This window comes from Phoxinus phoxinus (assembly GCF_949152265.1).
Source record: "Phoxinus phoxinus genome assembly, chromosome: 5".
NCBI classification, from domain to species: Eukaryota; Metazoa; Chordata; class Actinopteri; order Cypriniformes; family Leuciscidae; genus Phoxinus; species Phoxinus phoxinus.
In genome coordinates this window covers 28,423,612-28,442,980 of record NC_136880.1, presented here as the reverse complement: position 1 = coordinate 28,442,980, position 19,369 = coordinate 28,423,612, and the positions used below count along the sequence as shown (strand labels likewise).

General features: G+C 38.2%; 1 protein-coding gene across 2 annotated transcripts; it reads right to left on the bottom strand.

Moving 5' to 3' along the window:
• Positions 1-83: 83 nt before the first annotated feature.
• lpin2 (lipin 2) lies at positions 84-19,343 on the bottom strand. Of its 2 annotated transcripts, none has more exons than XM_079613200.1 (20): positions 19,015-19,343; positions 11,911-12,111; positions 9,777-9,872; positions 9,324-9,622; positions 9,135-9,242; positions 8,839-8,965; positions 7,935-8,283; positions 7,542-7,641; positions 7,230-7,417; positions 6,956-7,049; positions 6,787-6,856; positions 6,572-6,664; positions 5,937-6,022; positions 5,449-5,599; positions 4,675-4,823; positions 3,634-3,720; positions 3,349-3,501; positions 2,861-2,975; positions 2,413-2,516; positions 84-2,223 (listed from the first exon to the last, which is right to left on the bottom strand). In XM_079613200.1, exons 2-20 carry the CDS (start codon positions 12,100-12,102, stop codon positions 2,076-2,078), a joined length of 2,709 nt encoding a protein of 902 aa, XP_079469326.1. In that variant the 5' UTR covers positions 12,103-12,111; positions 19,015-19,343; the 3' UTR covers positions 84-2,075. The 2 variants fall into 2 exon arrangements, with proteins under 2 accessions (XP_079469326.1, XP_079469325.1); XM_079613199.1 differs by lacking the exon at positions 19,015-19,343 and adding an exon at positions 15,877-16,157.
• Positions 19,344-19,369: the final 26 nt, after the last annotated feature.

The following is a 19,369-nucleotide window of genomic DNA, read 5'->3' as shown; positions in this document are numbered from 1 at the left end:
AAAGGTTAACAAAATATTGAAAAAATAAATAAATTATCCATTCATTGTGACAAATTATATTAGCACGATTTAGTCCACACAGCTGTATTAAATACATCTTTAATAGATTGATAAACATTGTCCAAACCATAGTTTTTGTAAATTTATAGTACAATTATCCATTTAAAGGTATTTATGCTGGTCAAACGCAATGTGAACCTATGGAGTTAAACCATGAAACACACCATCCCACTCGAGTACACAGCATGAAATAAAAGCAAGTAAAACAAAAGGCATCAAAGATCAAGAGGAATGACAAAACACATTCAGCACTTATAACAGCATTTTCATCAATGAATAGAGGCTTTTTTTGTTAACATTTTTTTTTTCTGTCTTTTTACCATTAATTTTAGTTTCATACAAGATGAGTGTGTTCATCTCACACAAGAGGTATTACTTTCATAGAAAGAATGCGATTCCTTTGTTAACAATAAACATATTTCACTTCCAAACATCATAACTGCAGACAAGAAGCGCAACACACACACACGCATATATTAAATCACAAGTCAACTGAACCATGGAAATGCCCCAATTTTTCCCTAAACAATGATTTGACTTAAATAAACACATAAAGAAATTATTTTACTGTGCTCTAATTCTGTACATCTATTTTAACATCCAGCACACAGTGCTCTAAAACTTACCCTTATGAGAATCTAAAGCAACTTGACCAAACCCCATATGTAGGGGCCAAGAGCTTAGAGACCAGCTAGTGGAAAAAAGGGAACATTAGTCAATGGTGATCAAGTAGAAATATCTGATCACTTTTTTTTCCTTCACTTGCACATCAGCTTCAATATTTTCCAATAATAAACACTCAGTTTCTGCAGCTCAAGATCGTCCAATAGCGAAAACGTGACAACCCTTCGGACGGTCCAACAGAAAGCGTCAATGCATTTGTAAAACATAAACTGTCCTATTTATATTCCAAATGAAGCATGCAAAGGCCTGGTTAGTGGAAAATAAAAATAAAATGTTAAAGACCATTTGATACCACTACGCTCTCACGGGCTGCAGCCGATTTCAAGGTAGAGCATACCTTCATTTTGAAAGCAAATATATACTACACTCTTCATAACTTAATACAGATCTCTTGCTGAGGTTTACATAAAATCCTCGCATTGTGCACAAAAGGCTGCTAAAAAGCTTTGAACGTTATTGCAATTCCGTCGTGAGTTAAGTGCAAGACGATCTGATGTTTTTCCTCTCTTGGTTGCAGCTGAAAAAGTGCGATCGGTAAGGCGTTCTGCAGCAACCAGACGATGAAAATGTCAACAGTTGGCAAATAACAAGAAAGCCCAATTACAATGAACTCCTCGGTGTACTTTTCATACAAATCCAGTCGACTATACGAAGCTGAACTGTGTTCTCACGTGGCACGGCTCATTCTGTATTCCAGTATCTACGCGATATAGAGCTCACTTCGCACCATCTGGCAATGCATATTCAAACTGTCATACCATCACCACATCTTAGAGGCAGTGCATGTTAATTAGTTAGTTCTAACTAAAGCCTTTGTTTATAAATAATCTATGCTCTATAAATGCAAATTAGTGGTTGTAAAGAATATCTTTTTTTCATTACTTTCAATTGTAAGCATATTTGTATGCCACCTTTAACCTTACACATACCCAAACAAACAGCTGCGCAGTGCGCACTCCTTCCACTGGCCAAGAGGCCACTGATCGTCTTTCTAATACTGTAAACATTGGCCCATTAGCAATAAATACCTTCAGATCTGAAGCAGCCTAACTTATAGCAGCTAATCAAAATGATACAGATTAGAAATATTGTTATGGAGCAGCACCAGGTGTTTTAGTTTGTGGAAGTTCTGCCTACATCCCATTAATGTGACTCTGGGTGTGTTTTGATGTTTTCTCTCTTTTTTGTGGAGTTCATGTTTCCCAGGTGGAATACGGTGGCCACTTTATTTGTCTTTAACTAGAGATGTGAGATGTTGCAGGGTACCATTTAATGGTTCCAATGGCAGGGATGACCGTGACCATGTAATAGATGGGTACTTCAGGCATGGTCTATAAATTCAGGTCCTCCGGACGGATCTCAGGAATAGGCTGACGCCAGAAACAGAAGGTACTGAATTCTGGGAAACTGAAAGCTGAACTTTGTTCTTTACTCAGCAAGGGAAAGACGTGATCCACCAGCTCGCTCAATCTACTGTACCTACACACAAACAGAAAGAGAAAGCGTGTAAGACAGCTAAACAAACAAAAGCACCCTTCAACTCTAAAGAAGACCATGAACAAAGTTCAAGAATCAGCTCTCAACCTTCGCATCAGCATAATCTTTGACAGCTGAAGTTGACTTCAGAGTTACTTTTATGTAACTCTGCAGATCAATGTGCGCACTTACGAGGACTTGTTGCCCTTGGTTTGCTCTTGTATGAGCTCTCCTTTGGGGTTAACCGTAAAGATTCTGCAGAGTGGCACTCCAACCTCTTTGTAGGCAAAGACGTCCTGAAATAGACAGTCAGAAGATCAGACTCCAGTTTTTAACTCAGGACAATCTCTGCTGTTCTTTCCACCAAGTCCACAAACAAAAATATCCTTCTATGCTAGTTTCTGACATTTTATGATGAAACCGATGCATTCGTGCCTGAATAAACATCCAATGTCTTACTCCACCCAAACATTAGAATTTATTCAGCTGGCCAGTCTGTAGCAGCTGGTCATGAGCATGTAGCCTGAGGGGACAGTGCTTCTAAGTTCTAAACCTCACACATAAATCTTTATGCGGACCTTTGACTCTGCTGCTGAGGTCAGCATGCATTGAAAAGAAAGTTAACTGCAGTCCAACTTACATTCGTTCGGTTTCCAAATGCAGCATAAAAGGGATGTTTGTTGAGCAGGAAAAGGTTCTTGATGTCAGTAAGGCATTCAATTTTGAAGATTTCTGGCTTCTTCTCAATCACCTCCCTTTGAGACAAAGAAAACATTTGGAATAAATTAAATCAACTACTTGGTACTTGTATATGAATTCTGCTTCACGGTTTTTAATTATTATTATTATTAATTCTGCTTATTAAAGGGATCTTCATGTACAGTCCTGTTTGACTTTTTTCTGCAGAACACAAATAGATAGATATCTTTTTGTATATCTATTAAAATATATTTTAAAGAATGTTGGTAGACCAAACAGTTTTGGTTACCACTGACTTCCACTGTATGGTCAAAAAAACACTGCATTTCTCAAAATATCTTCTTTTCTGTTCCACAGAAGAAAGTCATACCGGTTTGGAACAAAATGTGGTAGACCTATCACTTAAAAACTATGAAGTTTGTATAATACCTGTGAAATGCCGAGAAGAGGCTACTAGGAGAGAGCATGAGGGGTCCACGGGGCAGGATAATGCCTCCGTCGTTTACCCACTGCAGATAACCTCGCGTCATGTCTGCCATGCCAATTGCCCTTGCTGAGCAGTACAGGAATTTGTATCCATTCCTGGAAAACACAAGCACCCTTTTATCAAAACTAGTGTTTCAAGACTCTTAGTCGAGCTTGCTTGTGCCCTTTTAAAACATGTCTTCGAGGAGTGCCTTTTCATGGGGTTGAGGATTAAGAATGCAAACTCACTCAGCCACGGAGTGGTAGAGTTTAGCAATGCCCTGGTGCGTCCAGTCCTTCCCAAACTGAGGCAAAATCTGCCCGAACACATCTGATCTGAAAGCACATAAACATACGGGTGAACATGGCATGTACTAGCAAACGAAAGGAGCAAAATCCTCTGGCGCATATTTGTTCTACTTAGAAGGAAGTCCAAGTCTCATTCAACTGGGTTCCTAAATATAGCTTCTGACATTCTTTTTATTCTTAGAACTAATAGACTTGCGAAGAAGATATATTTTTTTTCTCAGCTTGGGCAAAACTCTGTGTCATCTACTAATGAGGATCCTCTCCCCACTTTAGCGTTTTATCTCAGACTCTTTCTGAGTGGCATTATGAGAGAGCAAGATTTAAATTGGCTCATTACGGTGACATCCTCCTCCTAGTCCAACCCTGGTCTGGGCGCACCCCACAGTCAGCCGCCCTGCTTCACAGCCTCACAGAGATGTGTCAGGCAAGCAGGTCAGAGAAATAATAAGCGGCAGTCAATCTGCCCGTTTGATGTTTGCCACCCACCAGCCACTGAGGGCACGAGTCTGGAGGCGGAGAGCATTCGTTTGCATAGATGCGTTTATATTACAGCCGGCTTTGCAGTAATTAAAAACCAAGGATGGCGGACCGGTATCACACTAATACTGGAGCTGTGAACTCCATCAAACAGCCAGTAAAACTCAGGGAGACATTGTCCGTTAAATGGCACATTGTCTTTGTCATTGTAAGCGTTAGTGGAGTGGGTTGCGATGCAAGATCATTATTAGCGGTTCATTATTTGCCACATACCCAGAGTACTTGTTTTTGATGAAACATGCTCAGCCTTGATCTATAAACATCTTTTGGTTCTGGCAGTAAAAAACCTGGCAGTGAATGAGTCCTTCTGCAGTAACTAATGGGAATGTTTGTGCACACCTCAGCCTTACCCCCCCATTCATGACTACTATCCAAAGGTGGATTTTCAACAAACAACCCAGCAAATTTTTTCATTAATGTGATGCATGTCTGTGGAATACATACTTGGTGATGGTTCCATCAATATCTGAGATGATAACTTTGTCATCCCAGTTCCAAAGGTAGATGGTGCCTTCACAGCGGCACGTGCCCTGGTACTGTGTTGTGATGCTGAATGTCACATCGTTGGGTCCTTCCTTCAGTTTCAAACTAGCCTGTAAGTCAATACCACCTGATCAATGCATCTCTTTAACACCAGATAGCATATATGTTCTACCTGTATTACCACAATTAGAATAGTGACATTATCTGTATAGTTAACTAATTGATACATAATCCTCTGCACCACACACTTGACTGCTGAATCCTGCAAAATATATAAATAAACACGCGCTTTAATAATTGAATAATAGAAACAAGATTGCTTAATTTTGCAATGCAATCAGTTCATCTACACTAAAAAGTCTTCCTAAATTTATGAAAAGACATAAGCTTTATTTAATGAAGTAGATTTTCTGCTTCTGAAAACCGCTTCTCACTGCCAACAGGGGGCGGTCTAGTGCAAATCAACGTCATGACACTACCCTTTCAGAATGAGTCACAGAGCTTTTACATAAATTCCTGAAGGAAGCTTAAGGGGCAGCTTTAATCACCTGACTTACAGAGAGCAGTTGCACTACAGGCAACAGAACTCTGGATCTTTCAGTCAAAACCACTTGAGCAAGTGTTGAAATGCTTATGTAAATAATAGTCACTGTGTAGGGTGACTGTTTTTGCTTTAAGTATTTCTACAGAAATAAATATTTCCGTCTCCTTCTTCTAACAAAAAAGTAGACTCACAATCTGGTCGGAGGAGAGGCGCAGGGACTTGCGGTAGGAGTGAGTGGATGTGTGGCCGTGTGGTTCAGAATGGACCTTGCGCTCCATTGATGATGCGGCAGCGCTCACCTCCTTCCCCTCCTCATCACTGGATGAGTCCCTGGTGTCCACTCTGCACCCAGAGCAAACATGGAATCAGTGAACTAAATTTGCAACTACATCCACTCCTAATTTAGATTACAAGAACACCACAGAGAATGAGATAAAATAGAAAGTAGGCTGGATCGTCCTGATTCACTTCTAGTGCATTAAAGGGGTGGGGGGGGGGGGGGGGGGGACTAGTAAACAATCAATCAGAGGAAGGGTCAAGGATAAAACTGATACTTCTATCTTTTACTTGTTTTTGTACAACTAAGCCAGTTAACATGGCTAGTCTATAACCTTTGGCTATATTCAGGGACAACAACCAGTTTCATTATTATCTGCACATATTCCATATTCTGACTCACTTGCGGGCATGACTTTCCATTGACAAAGAGGAGCTGCCATCCTCCATTTGGGACTGCTTCATTTCCAGCTTTCCAGTGCTTTCTGACTGTATAACAAGACAAAAAAAAAGCATTAGTACATCAAATCACACTGCCACACATTCAAAAACGGCAATAACAAATCTGTGTACCGGTAAACATGTCACCATTTGCTTTTGACATGTTGTGACTGACTACATGACCATTTCATCCTCATGCCTCCAGGTTATTACTAATAGTCTGATGAGCTGCCTGGCCTAATTCTAGACTGTAAAATTCCACACCGCAAAGTGGTGCTAATTACAGAAGTGCCAGATGAAGGCAGCGAAGGAGCTTGATGTATGATGCCTGAATGACAGCAGAAGCTCTAGAGAGAAGATCTCAGAGGCAGCACAATTCATCTTCTTTACAACAAAGACGTGCGCTTGTCCTTTTGTTAAGGCAATTAGGTGAATGTTGATGCTTGTGTAATCAGATCTGCTGACAGAAGTCTAAAGACTAGTGCTGGACCAATAACTGCTTAAAGGTTTTGTTCTTACTCCCTGATTATAATTTAATAAAAACCTTTATGTTTAAATGGTATTACATATCTAAAGGTCACAACGCTCTGGTCTTACCTGTTTAATAGTGCTGTCTGCTCTCTTTCTCCAGAACCACCAACGGCCTGATTTCTTTGGCATCCTCTCTTTCACCCAAGCTTCCTCTGTAGCCTGAACACATAATTGACAACAGCTATTTGACCTACTAGAACTAAAGTACGTCACAGCACTCCAAAATAAAACTTTTGAAGGGTTTCTGAAGTAAAAATATACTATTAGGGAGAACAAAATACCTTGGGTAAATTCTTCTGAAAGGCTTGCAAACTTAAGATCAAAGGGGCAGCCAATGTCCAATTGTAATACCTAAAAAACAAAGAACAAAAAAGGCAATTTACTTACTAATGTGAGCATTATAAAAATATATTTATAATATATTTTTCTTTTATATAAAATCAAACAAACCTGTTTCCCATTTTAACAACTAAATTTGGATTGTCTATGATAGCAGGATTCTCTGCAAATTCATGGTATGTGATGATATGCTCCATGAATTTTTCTAGAAACAAGCAGAAAGAGATTTAAATCACCTGGAATTATTTTCATTTGCAAAACTCTTTGAATAAAAGCATGTGCTAAATCCATTAATTATTATAATGAACAAAATTAACCACATTCACTGTTTCCACAGCTACAGATTTTCACACTATGAATGAACACACCAGAAAGATTCAGATACCTTTCGAAATCTCTCCGTTCTCACTGAGTCCTCCACACAGAGACAGAGTGACATCAGGCAGATCACTGGCAGAGTCCGACAGACACTCAGTGCCACTGTCGGCCGCAGCACTGCCCACAGACTGTGGGGACTGAGAGCCTGAGTGCATTCCAGAATCCATCCAGTGCTTGGAGCCGGAGTCTGAATCACTGCGAATACACAACACATCAAGGTAACCTGACACCTGATAAACTTGTTATGAACTGCTTCAAGTACCGTAATCTAATCGTAAAAGCAATATACTGTAGGTCAGATGTGTGATTCGCTTTCTACCTCTTAGGAAAGTAGCGAGCAGCAACATCAGGCTCCAGAACATTCAGGTCATCCAGGTAGATGTCCTCTGGGCCCTGGTGCTGACTTCTTTTTGGGACGCCTGAACAAATTTGCCGTCAGCATTTTAGGTTTAAATCAGTAATGAGAACAGCAAGCTCTAAAGTGCTAAAACAAGCCCTCTGAACTGAGGAGGCATTATCTTGAAAGAACTATTTTTATTTCTAGAACACATTGAATTAGGCTTGTTAAACGTGAATCAGCCACAACTTTATTTCAACTGTATCTACTCCCACACATCCCACTATCAAATAAAGATAACAGTCACTGGTAAAATCAGTTTATGGGCAGAATTTCCTTGAAAGTATGAAAGGGAGTGGTGCTTAACAGGCCCACCTTTCTTCTTGGAGGGTGAGTCAGTCTTGGGGCCAGTATCTCCCATGTCTGCACCAATATGAGCAGCAGAGGCAGCAATGGGAGCAGTGGGAGCAGCAGGGAGGATGGATAAAGGAGTGGAGGTCAACATTCCACTAGGTACCATCTCCAATTCCAACTCCGTGGGAGTTTTGGGGGTCACAGGGGTGCGGGGTTCAGGCTTGACTATGGTACAGCCAGGAGCCCCTAAGGCCCGTTCTCTTTCATCCGTCTCCATGGCCTCTGAGCTGAGGATGACTCTGAAGTGAGTGTTCTCTGAAGGCGTTATGGTCACAGTCTTCGGCAGCTCTATCCTCTCTTTCTTAGAAACCTGGGAATCATATTTTTGAGAGTGGCGATGAGCAGAGATTTATTCATGACCTGTTAACTCAAAATCATAGCATAAAACAGAAAATATTTTTGGATTCAATATTCACTTATTACTTTGCCTAGGCAGAATTAGCAGATTTTAAAAAAAATTGGGGGATGGATTTTCCACCAGAAAGGATTTAAATATGATAAAAATGTGTTATTAAAACAAACAAACACATTTAGAACATTATGAAGAAAAGCCATTTAGATTTTATGGAAATCTGCAGTACTTTTCATGTGAATTATATAGATTTGAATAACATGAATTTTAAAGATTCAGATTCAGATTATTTTATTTAATGCCATGTCAGCATTCAAAGCTATTTTCATGGCAAAATTTAAATTACAAAAATACAAATATCAAACATACAATAAAAACAAACAAAAACAGCAAGTCATTATACAAGATTTTTTAAATTAACATATGATAAAATATATATATATATAGGTATAATCTCATTATATGTCCTTAAGTTGAATTTTAAAGAAAAGAAGTTTGAGACATGTAATTTACCCTGGTAGATTCTGGAAACTCTCCCCATGTCCACTGCATGTGTGACTCCATTTTGAGCAGGCTCTCTGAGGGCCGAACGACCAGTTCAGAGTCACTCTTGGGAGAAAAGCCCTCTGACATGGCATGACTGCTCAAAATATAATAACAAACAGCAACTCACATAAACTGGTAAAAACAAAAGGGAAAGTGAAAGTAAAAAAAATAAATGAAAGGAGAACAGTCTAAAAATATATTTTGGGAAGTCCTCCTATGTTATAAGGATCAACATATTTTGAGGCATGTGCGATATAACAAACCTGTTTGATGGAGACCAGTCTCCGTCAGAGTAAGGGTAGTTGTCTAAAGAATGACGAACTGTTGCTATCCTGGGTTCAACTTCTCGAACTGTATTGATTAAAGGTGATCTGAAAGAAAGATTTCCTTTAAATCACAGATGTCAACAACATCAGATATTAGTATATCCGGTGCATTTGTGATTTGGCTACCTGGTGTTGGAAACAACATCCTCATCAGAACTCAGTTCCATCTCAAATATTTCATCTGTTGAAGGGCTGATGACGGCAGGTGGGGTCAGCTCCTCTCGCCGTGGGTCGCCTTTATGCTTCTTCCTCCGTTTCTTCTTCTTCTTGGCTCCACCTGTGCTGGCAACAGGGGGATCAGGAGGGTCCTCGGGGTCCAGTGGATCGTCATCCAGGTTCTGACTTGGCCTGTGATCGCTTCCGATCCAAAACAGGTGACTCTCAGTGGGGATGGGGGAAGTGGCCAGGTGAGCTGGTACAATCTCCTAGAAAGAAAATAAAGACACCATTAAAGAATGGCAGATAAACTTTGCAATGCAAATACTTTTCAAAACAAAATGCCATTTTCATACTAAAATATGAAGATGTTTGGTGCAGTGATTAGTATGAGAGACAGCACCAGTGAACTAGGGGACTTACATTCTGCTCCTCAGTTTCCTGCACAAAGAAGGCTTCTCCATTATCTCCCAGCTTCATGTGAAGATCCATAGGCTCCCCGTTGATCTCTATGTCAATCTGAAGGAAGTGCAGAGGATTCTTTTAAAACAGCCATATGAAAGCCATCAAAAGATGTAGCCTAAAACTTTCGAAAAGTTACAACTTATAACTTAAGACCTGTGCTTTTCTAATTGTCTGACACCTTGATTCTAAATCAGATGTCTGACCTTTGCAATGTTCATTTATATTTTTATTAAATATATATATATATCTATGTACGCCATGTGTTTTAGATGACCTTAAAAAGCCAATATCCGTTGACATTTACACTGTGATTCCATTCTCAACTCTGACTTTTCACTCTCCAACAAGTGCACATCAAACAGAAAGTTTACTCTCCTGTCCACCCAATGCAGTTTTAATCGTTTGCTCACAGGAGACACAATACCCATGGAGGAGGATCTTGCCAGTAGCCACCAAACACAATTAGTGAATATGTGCTGCTCCGAGCTAGCTGACCTGCAAAGATGATCACATCACACACCTGATACTGCGACCCAGCACAACGGCAGCCTGACATCGAGCTGTTTGAGTCTCAGATGACATCCAGAGAAACATTATCCTTCAGACAGACCTCCAAGGAAATACAATTTATTCCCCTGTGTCCTGTTTTTATTTTCTGTTTTCTCAAAATTGTTTCTTCGGGCTCCTCTCAAACCAACTTGTTTAGTTTACTTGGAGGCATCTGAGCCTCAGTATCAGGGTTGCTGGGTGATTAATGGTACATTGCTGGGTACCAGCAACCCTGTTGGGTGCAGAGTAACAGGGGGAAATATTAATGTCAGTATAAATTATGACCCTGAGTAAATCTCGAACAGAGAGCTCTTTTACTTGTGTGCTTATGGACAACACAATCTGGATTTAATTTCACAGCATAGTGAGAAGAGAGGGACGGATGTTGCGGTGACTCTTAATTTACTGTTTTGTATCAGCAATTTAATTTATTTAGTTAAACAACACAGATCTATTTCATAATGGTGGTAAGAGAGCGAGGTCAGCTGTCTTTTATCTGCACTGTGGGCAAATGCGCTACACCACAGTCTCTGACAGAAACTCCAGTGAGAAACTGGGATTAAAAATGGCAAAACTGAGCTTGAAGTACCTTTCAAAGGAAGTGAATCTCTCCAATCACAGAGGCAACCTTGACAAAACTCTCACTCCTCTGCTTCCATTTCCTATCTCTTTTTAGTCATAGAAACCTGTTGCCATAGCGACCACTTCTTTCTAAACCTCTTCACACATCCTGTAGATAGTGAGAAATGTTCCATCCCCGATCTACTGCTATTGCTCATGCACACTGGTAAATGTTTTATGCTAAACACTAACACATTCTGTCTGTGTACTATAGATTATTGGAAACATCAGAATGGCTTCAATATGACCAGAATGCTTTCAAATATGTTATTTATTTCCTACAATCTTGTTATTTACTGCAGGAGATAAACACTTAGCCCATTTCCTCAACAACTACAACATTTCACTGTGTTTAAATGAGAACAATTGTACACACTGCTTCCGCTCTCACAAGACAATAAATAAATCATGATTTTCCTGTCTTTCCATTCAAGCATTGATTTAGCCTGTTCTGTTAACGCTCAGAGCCTAAAACACATGGAAAACTGTCTGTTTATATGCAGTACCCTCTGCAGGAATCTTGTCATGAACATGCCAGCACAGAAACATGTTTGAGCCATCATCACAGACAGGCACAGATGAAGGCATATTTAATGATATCAGAATCATGAAGACTTTTGGCAGATTAAAGCTGCACTTCTTTGAGTTGATTGTATGTGTGTTTGCTCTAAAATCCAGCCATTTTCGTGCAAGACAATAGTGAGTAATACTATCATAACAGATTCCAGACTGGAAAGCAGAAAAGCAAATATTGTCCAACGCTCAGATCAATTATATTGACAGCGACTTGTCTGTGGATTTTTCTTTTTTCTTTGTTATGTAAAGTTTCCAGAAACCACATGCTTTGGACTTGATTGATGACCCCACAATTATTTTATTTATTTTTTAAAACATCCTACAGTACTTGCACTGCAGTACTCACCACTTTCTCTTTGGAGCGCAGCACACCCAGTTTGCCGAAGCGCACATGGAAAGGGGAGCACTGGTAGGTGCCGTCCTTCTGGCGGACCACCACTACATCGATGCAGCCTGAGAGCGTGGCCTGGTTAATGCCCTTATACAGCTCCTTCATGGTCACCAGCACCTGACCTGCCAACTGCCCCACGTAATTCATGGTGCCCGCCTAAAAAAAAAAAAGAGGAACAGAAAGCAAAACACATTTAACCACAAGACAACAAACGCTGTAAAAACAAGAACTAGCCTACTCTTTCTTTTAGTAAATCTTTTCCAATACTGCATTGTACATAGCAAAAGTGGCATGATAACCCCTTTACTGATGTTAAAAGTGAAAGTCTCAGCTCTCTTTGGCTGCCTGCCTTTTTAAAACTGTTATCAGCAGACCTGCAGACGGCTTAATGCTGTTTCATGAGTGGTCGTCTGAATGTGCTCCAACACCACGGTCAAAAAGGTGAACATAGAGAACAAACTTATCACAAACAACTGTCATAAGGAAACAGGATGAGCTAAGAAAATGTTGTTTTTCTGACATAATTTGAATGTAAATATTGAAATGTACATTTCCATTGAATTGCTGCTGGCATACTTCCAGTACCTGTTTAACGAGTATAAAAGACCTGGTCTGGATCTGGAACTGACTAGCATGTTTATCTATAAAAATTATTTTATTGTAAATAAAACTATTTCAATATTTAAAAAAAAAAATGTCTAAATTTAAGATTAATGCCTAGGGTACGAGGCGACACGCTAAATTAATTCCCACTAGATTGTGTTAGTGAAGTTTACAGAAACACTATTTCTTGAATGTATTATTATGCTAATTATGATGAGTAATTCTGATTTAACAACATGGCTCATTTTAGTTGTTATGAGGTCTAACAATGTGAAAATAGGCTAGTTTTTATTTATTTATTTTTTTACATCAGATCAAGGAAATCACAATATTAAATACTATCACAGCTTGTATAAATGCCTGGGGGGTTGGTGAAAGGCAAATAACTAAAGTAGAGCATTCTTTCTAACCATAGGGGCAGCCAGAAAGGTCTTAACAGACTTTGCACCCATGGCTAACCTACTTTTTCTTTGGCACAACAGTCACTATTAACATAAATCATATAAAGCAGGTTTCTGCACACATATAGTTTCCTTTAAGGAGAGAAGGAAAAGGGATGTGCAAAAAGCAAAGCACAGCATAAGAGTAAATAACACAACAGCCTAATAGGAAGTGCGCTTAAAGTAAAAGGTATAACATGCTGCACATTACTGTAAAAAAAAATCAGTACATAGAGTATGCTTTCAAATGGTAGACTTTAATATTTCAGAGTATGTTCAAAACAGTACCTTATGTGTTGTGTAGATATCAAATTGGCCATACGGGGCAGAAAATAAGTTGTACTTAATAGACAATTTATTAATTTAACCTTATGAATCACTTTTCAAACGTTTGGGGTCGGTAAGATATTTTCATGTTTTTATGTCTCTTATGCTCACCATAATTTATACCAATAATAATAATAACAACATTTGATCAAAAACACAATAAATATAGTAATATTTAAAAATATTATTACAATTTAAAATACATTTTAACGTATTCCTGTGATGGAAAAGCTAAATTTTAGCAGCCTTTAGTGTCACATAATCCTTGAAAAATCATAAAAATTTGTTTGTGCTCAAGAAATATTTCCTATTATTATTATTATCAATGTAAACAGTTATCCTGCTTAATGTTTTTGAGGAAATAGTCACATATTTTCAGTATTCTATTGAATAGAAAGTACAAAAAAGTATTATTTTTTTTAGAAATTGTAAATGTATTTAATGTCACTTTTAATTAATATAATGCATCCTTGCTGAATAAAATATATATATTTTTTTTTCAATTTTAAATAAATTTTTTAAATAATTATTTAATTTAAATCTTATTGACCCCAAATATTTATATGGTAGTGAAAACACTTGTTGAAAAGGGACATTGATTGACAAAAAATGTTTGATTCTACAAAACAGAACAATTGACCCCAGTCTCACAATGTATTTGCAGGGTAATTTATAGAGGACACAGTGAGCATGTGACACTCATATCAGCTATCTCCACATATCTAAATATCGGATTCTCAGAAAACCGCCTTAAATCAACTGAACAGAACAGAACAGAACAACAAACATATGACCATGGTCAAGTTGAGTCTTTAAGACTAACTCTGAAAAGTTAGGTGCAAAATGATGTCACTTAAAACTTTGAATTACTCCAACACACCATATAACACTGAACTGGACATAGTTCAAACAACTATTAAAAGACCATTATGTAAAGACCAATATGTTTTTATAACTAGGCCTATACTTTTTGAATAATTTCATATCCTAAACATAACAAGCTCATAATGTAAACCCAGAAGTTTTTGAAGGCTGTGAATGTTTTAGAATTTAAGCAAATAAAAGGCTGAAAGACTAACACAACAACACACAAACTACTCTAGTGACAATATTTGTAAAATCCATTCGGATGCAATCTTCAGTCACTGGCAAATAGTATTATGCTAAAAACAAGCATAAATCTTAGACTAAATATGAATTAGCTGGAAATCAAAAACTCCACTTATTCAAAAAGATTTTAAATTTAATTTTTTCCCCTCTGGTTTTAACTTCAAAACTTAAACAGAAATATCAGATAAAAATATAGGTGTGCCAATCTGTTTTTGCATAAACGGTTTACTTTACCTGATAAAAAAACAACAACACGTTTTAGGGCAATTACGTGACCTAAAACCCTGTCATGTCATTAGGCATAATCAGTGCATGATAAATGCACTCAATGTACAGTCATTTTTGGTGATAATTGCTGATCAGATAAGTAAAGCTTAGCTGGAGTATTTACTCCACACCCAGACAGATATCAATGATATTAGTGCTGTGTTGAAAAAATCGATTCACCAATTCTGAATCGATTTTCATATTAATTTCTAAAGATCGATCCGTAACTCAGAGGATCGATTTAATAACAGGCCTACATTTTCCCCATAAACACACCGAGACATGGCGACCGGCGGCGCTGCTAATACTGTCTATGCTGCTAATGCGGTTTCTCTGAATCCACTTGTTGACAAGAGAGGAGGAAAGAGCCGTTCATAGCGCGTTTTTTGCGCGTGCAAATTCGTTTTCTAAGCGCGCCTCTGTTCATGGTTGCATAGCAACGACAGACGCAAAGGGAAAGCACGCGCTTGTGGAGAGGAGAAAGCGGTGCAAACTGCGCTCTCCATGATGACGAGGAAGTATCATCAAATAATTAATTGATTTCTAGCCCTTGCATTAGCTTTACTAGATATATTCATTGAGATGAGAAATAAAAAGCCGCCCTGTACAGCTATGATCAGCTGTTCGGCCGAGCTGTCCATGTTGTTACGGAAAGGCCGCTGGTTTTTGTCACATGACCTGTTGAGATGCATTGAAGTGCTTCTCACTGAATTTGCACGCGCATAAAACGCGATATGTGAACGGCCCCTAAAGTGGTATCGTGTGCGGTTCGTTGTATCTAGTTTATAAGGCCTTTTAAATATGAACGCAGTTTTGGATTAAATAAAAGGACAGTCAAGTCAAATAAAACACGTTTTATCTCCTGTTTAGTTGGTAACACTACATTAAGATACCATTCATTAACATTAATGCCTTATCTAACATCAATACATTGAGTGAACAATACATTTTTACAACATTAATGTATGTTTGTGAATGTTATTTAATACAAAAACTTGATTGTTCATGAACAAACTTTTGATTTTAAAAATATAAGATTGGATCAGATCGGATCGAATCGAATCGAATAATGATAATCGATTCAAGATCTTGAGAATCGGAATCGAATCGATTCTTGAAATTTGAATCGATACCCAGCACTAAATGATATGTCTCATTTACATTTCTCACTCACCCATGACGATGCCCTAAGGGATGAGGACTCATCTTGCTCACTGTTGTCCTCAGTGCAGCTGCCAGAGAGGTCTGGTTTTGCCCTAGGATGGAGTCTTTTCATCACCATAACCTCAAGAGTTTCCTCCCTTACAAAGAATCCATTTACCTCTGCCACCCTAAACACTCAAACCAGGTGGTGGACCACCTCACCTGACATAATAACTGAACTTCTAGGATCTTCTCATAAACAAACTACTGTAACCTTTCTGACAGTCCATACACTTGAATAACAGAAACTGCATTTCAGTTTCGTCAAATCACGTCATATTAGAGAAGGCCTGAGAAATCAACCAATTAGGTACAAGAACATACTCTCTCTAGCCAATGAGGTAAGAGTAAGGGGTCAGCAGTTCTGCAACAGATAAGACTTGTTTCCGGCGAGGGGGCCGGTGGGGCTGTCCACTGATAAGGGCCTTGAAAAAGGGAGCTGGAGGAAAACAGTAGTTGTATTGCAGCCGTCTGTGCAATCACATGAGGAAAACGTCATCCATGCTGATTCTGACAAACATCCGACTTACTTTAGTTAATGATTCAACTCAGAATATCTTCTATAGATATTCTATCTATCATGGGAGCTCACAGAGACACAATAATGAAACCGATCTCATTCCAATTCGGAGTCTAAACTAGGACTGCACTGATAATAAAATTCAGCTCGATACTTTTCATGTAATGGCTAACAATTAATTACCGTAAATGGAAAATATTATAAATATATAAATTTGGTCAAATGTAAATTAACAAACAAAATAAAAATAAAATTTATATAGTTTTATATGCTACAACCAAACTTATTCATCACAACATTAAAATGTACAGTATCAAGATGGATAACTTAATTTTGAGATCTACTTAAAGTCATTATTAATAGAGAAGAGACCTCTGGGTGCTAGTCTTTAAAAATCTCTGGTTAGAGAATAGTTATAGGTATAAAACAAACAGGTTTCTGCAAGTGTGTCAAATGGAGTTGGGTAAACATTCAATATTAGGTATAAATGATTATGTTGAAAATAATAACTATTTGTAGCATTAAGATTAATACAGAATATACTAAACAAGATTTACAATACTGCATCAAAACTAAAAGGCATGACGAATAATTCATATAAAAAAATAAAGAATAATCTATATAGTCTACAGATCCATGTGAAATGCAAAAACATGGATAAAGGAACAATTTCTTTAATAAAAAAAAGAAAAGTTTATTTATATATTAAGATTTCAGCGAAGTAAACAAGTAATTAAAATCTAAAAACCAATAATCGACCAATAGCCAATGTGATGCAAATATATCTTACATCCTGAACAGTCTATTGATTATAATTTAGTCAAATAAAGCACTCTAACCGAAGATGTCCAAAGGTTTGTATGTTCATCTGCTCTGTTTAACTGACAAACAATACCTAGACTGGATGCAAATTGGTCTGTGTACCTGTGGTCTCCAGGAACGCCTCTAATTACAGAGGGCACGTGTATTTGTTAGGTACATGTTATCAGTCCTGCTGTTTATTAGGGAAATATCAGCTGTAGTACAAAATGTATGTTATTTGCCATGACAGGCCAAGTAAGCAAAGGCTGTTGACCTTAAAGGATGCAGTGCTATTGCACAATCATATCTGGCTGTACACAAAAACACAATAACAGTTAGGCCTATTCTTTAGCTAGACTCTCAGTTATTATGAAGCAAAGTGATCCCTACATTAAACAAGCAAATAAAAACTTGCAAGAACTTAAGGCTATTGGGTGGGGATATCAAAAAGATTACTGTGCTGTGCTGCTGACACAAAGGTCGCAAGTTAAGACGTGAGTGACCAGGGAAAAACAGTTACAAAGTCAATTTAACAAAATCACAATCATTTTATATCACCCCTGTGACTTTGAGCAGCACACTTCAGCCCATTCTACTGGTTTTAATGGTCAAATTATGTAGTAGGAGTCATTTTGGATGGAGCAATACTAAATGGCACCTAATTTTTAAGTTCAACCACCTGCTTTGCTTTACATTTTTAGTGCTTTGCTGTGTCATGAGATGTGGGGCCCGGCATGGAGTCGTTCTTGCATAACATAAAAAGGTTCACTTGCATAACATAAAAAAAGGTGATTCGGTTCAAGTTCAGTTACAAAGGGCAATCAAGTCAGCTGAAATATACTGTCTTACGCATTCTGTCTTGCTGTAAAAGAGTTATAAAGCCAATACAATTTGAAATGTCAAAATATACACTATAACAATTCTGTTCCTTACATTTTTACACACCCTTGAGGTTTAGGTTTCATTTTCAATTCTTTGACATTCAGAAGTAAACAACATGACTTGGTATATCAGGCAAATGGTACCAAGGTATCAAGCATAGCCTATATGAGAACAGCAAAGTCATACTAAGATGTTGTCAATGGTTACTAAATAACTATAAATGGTAACCTAATATGGATGCAGAGAAAAGTTAACATGGTGTCCTGCATTTAAAGTCTCACTAATGCTTAGTTATAATCAAAAGTGCTTTTGCTCGCAGTTGTAAACAAGTTCAGGCAAGTTTGCCTGTTCAGCTGTTTTTATCAGCCCTAATGCTCACTAATAATACTAACGTTACAGTATGAGCTTGTCATTGCTTAACAGACCCCATTGTTTGTAGCAGTTATTACAGCAAAACAGTTTTGTAATCGTGCTTATTGAGAAGTCTAAAAAAAAATCGCATTCACTTAATGCTCAGTGTGCAAAATTCCAGTTGGCCAATGCAATGACATAATGCTGTTGTTCAGTGAAATTGTCGTATTTTGCATACAACTCAGCATATAAGTGACATTTTATCTAAAAATGTAGCCTTAACCAATTCTAAATAAAAAAATTCTAAATATATAACATAAATAAAATAAAGACATGTCTTGTTCGGTTTTAACGATATATTCGGTTACAGAGAATGTTTCTGTCACAGCATCAGCATTCTGGTTAGCTCGACTAGCCAACCGGCTAAACTGACATTTACATCTATATAGCGTCAACTTACAACATGTTTATGTCATTACAATACATGTTATATACGTTTATATGATATATTTGAACAAAATGGTCAACTTAGAAATGGTCTCGTGTAATGTTTACCTTTCAGTTGCTGTTGTTGTTTCGAAATTGGACGTTATGTCGCCGTCTGCTTGTCCGCTGCTCTCTCGCGCCGACGTTATTCATTCATTTCTGAACGAGCACGGCTGACGGCACCGAATATTTACACCTCTCAGCGCCGAACGGATCCCTCCTGTTTTTCTCGTGTATCATAACAGTGGGCAGATTTTCAGAGGCTCACATCAATGGTACGACCACCGCGAACCGGTCAGGCAGCGGCTCACACAGCGGCGGCGGGTGGCCGTGACGTGACGCGACGCAGGCACTTCAAAAAGAGGCCTCTCACGTGACCCACCAAAGCAGAATTCCCCCGTGCGCTGTCTAGAACTCACGAGAT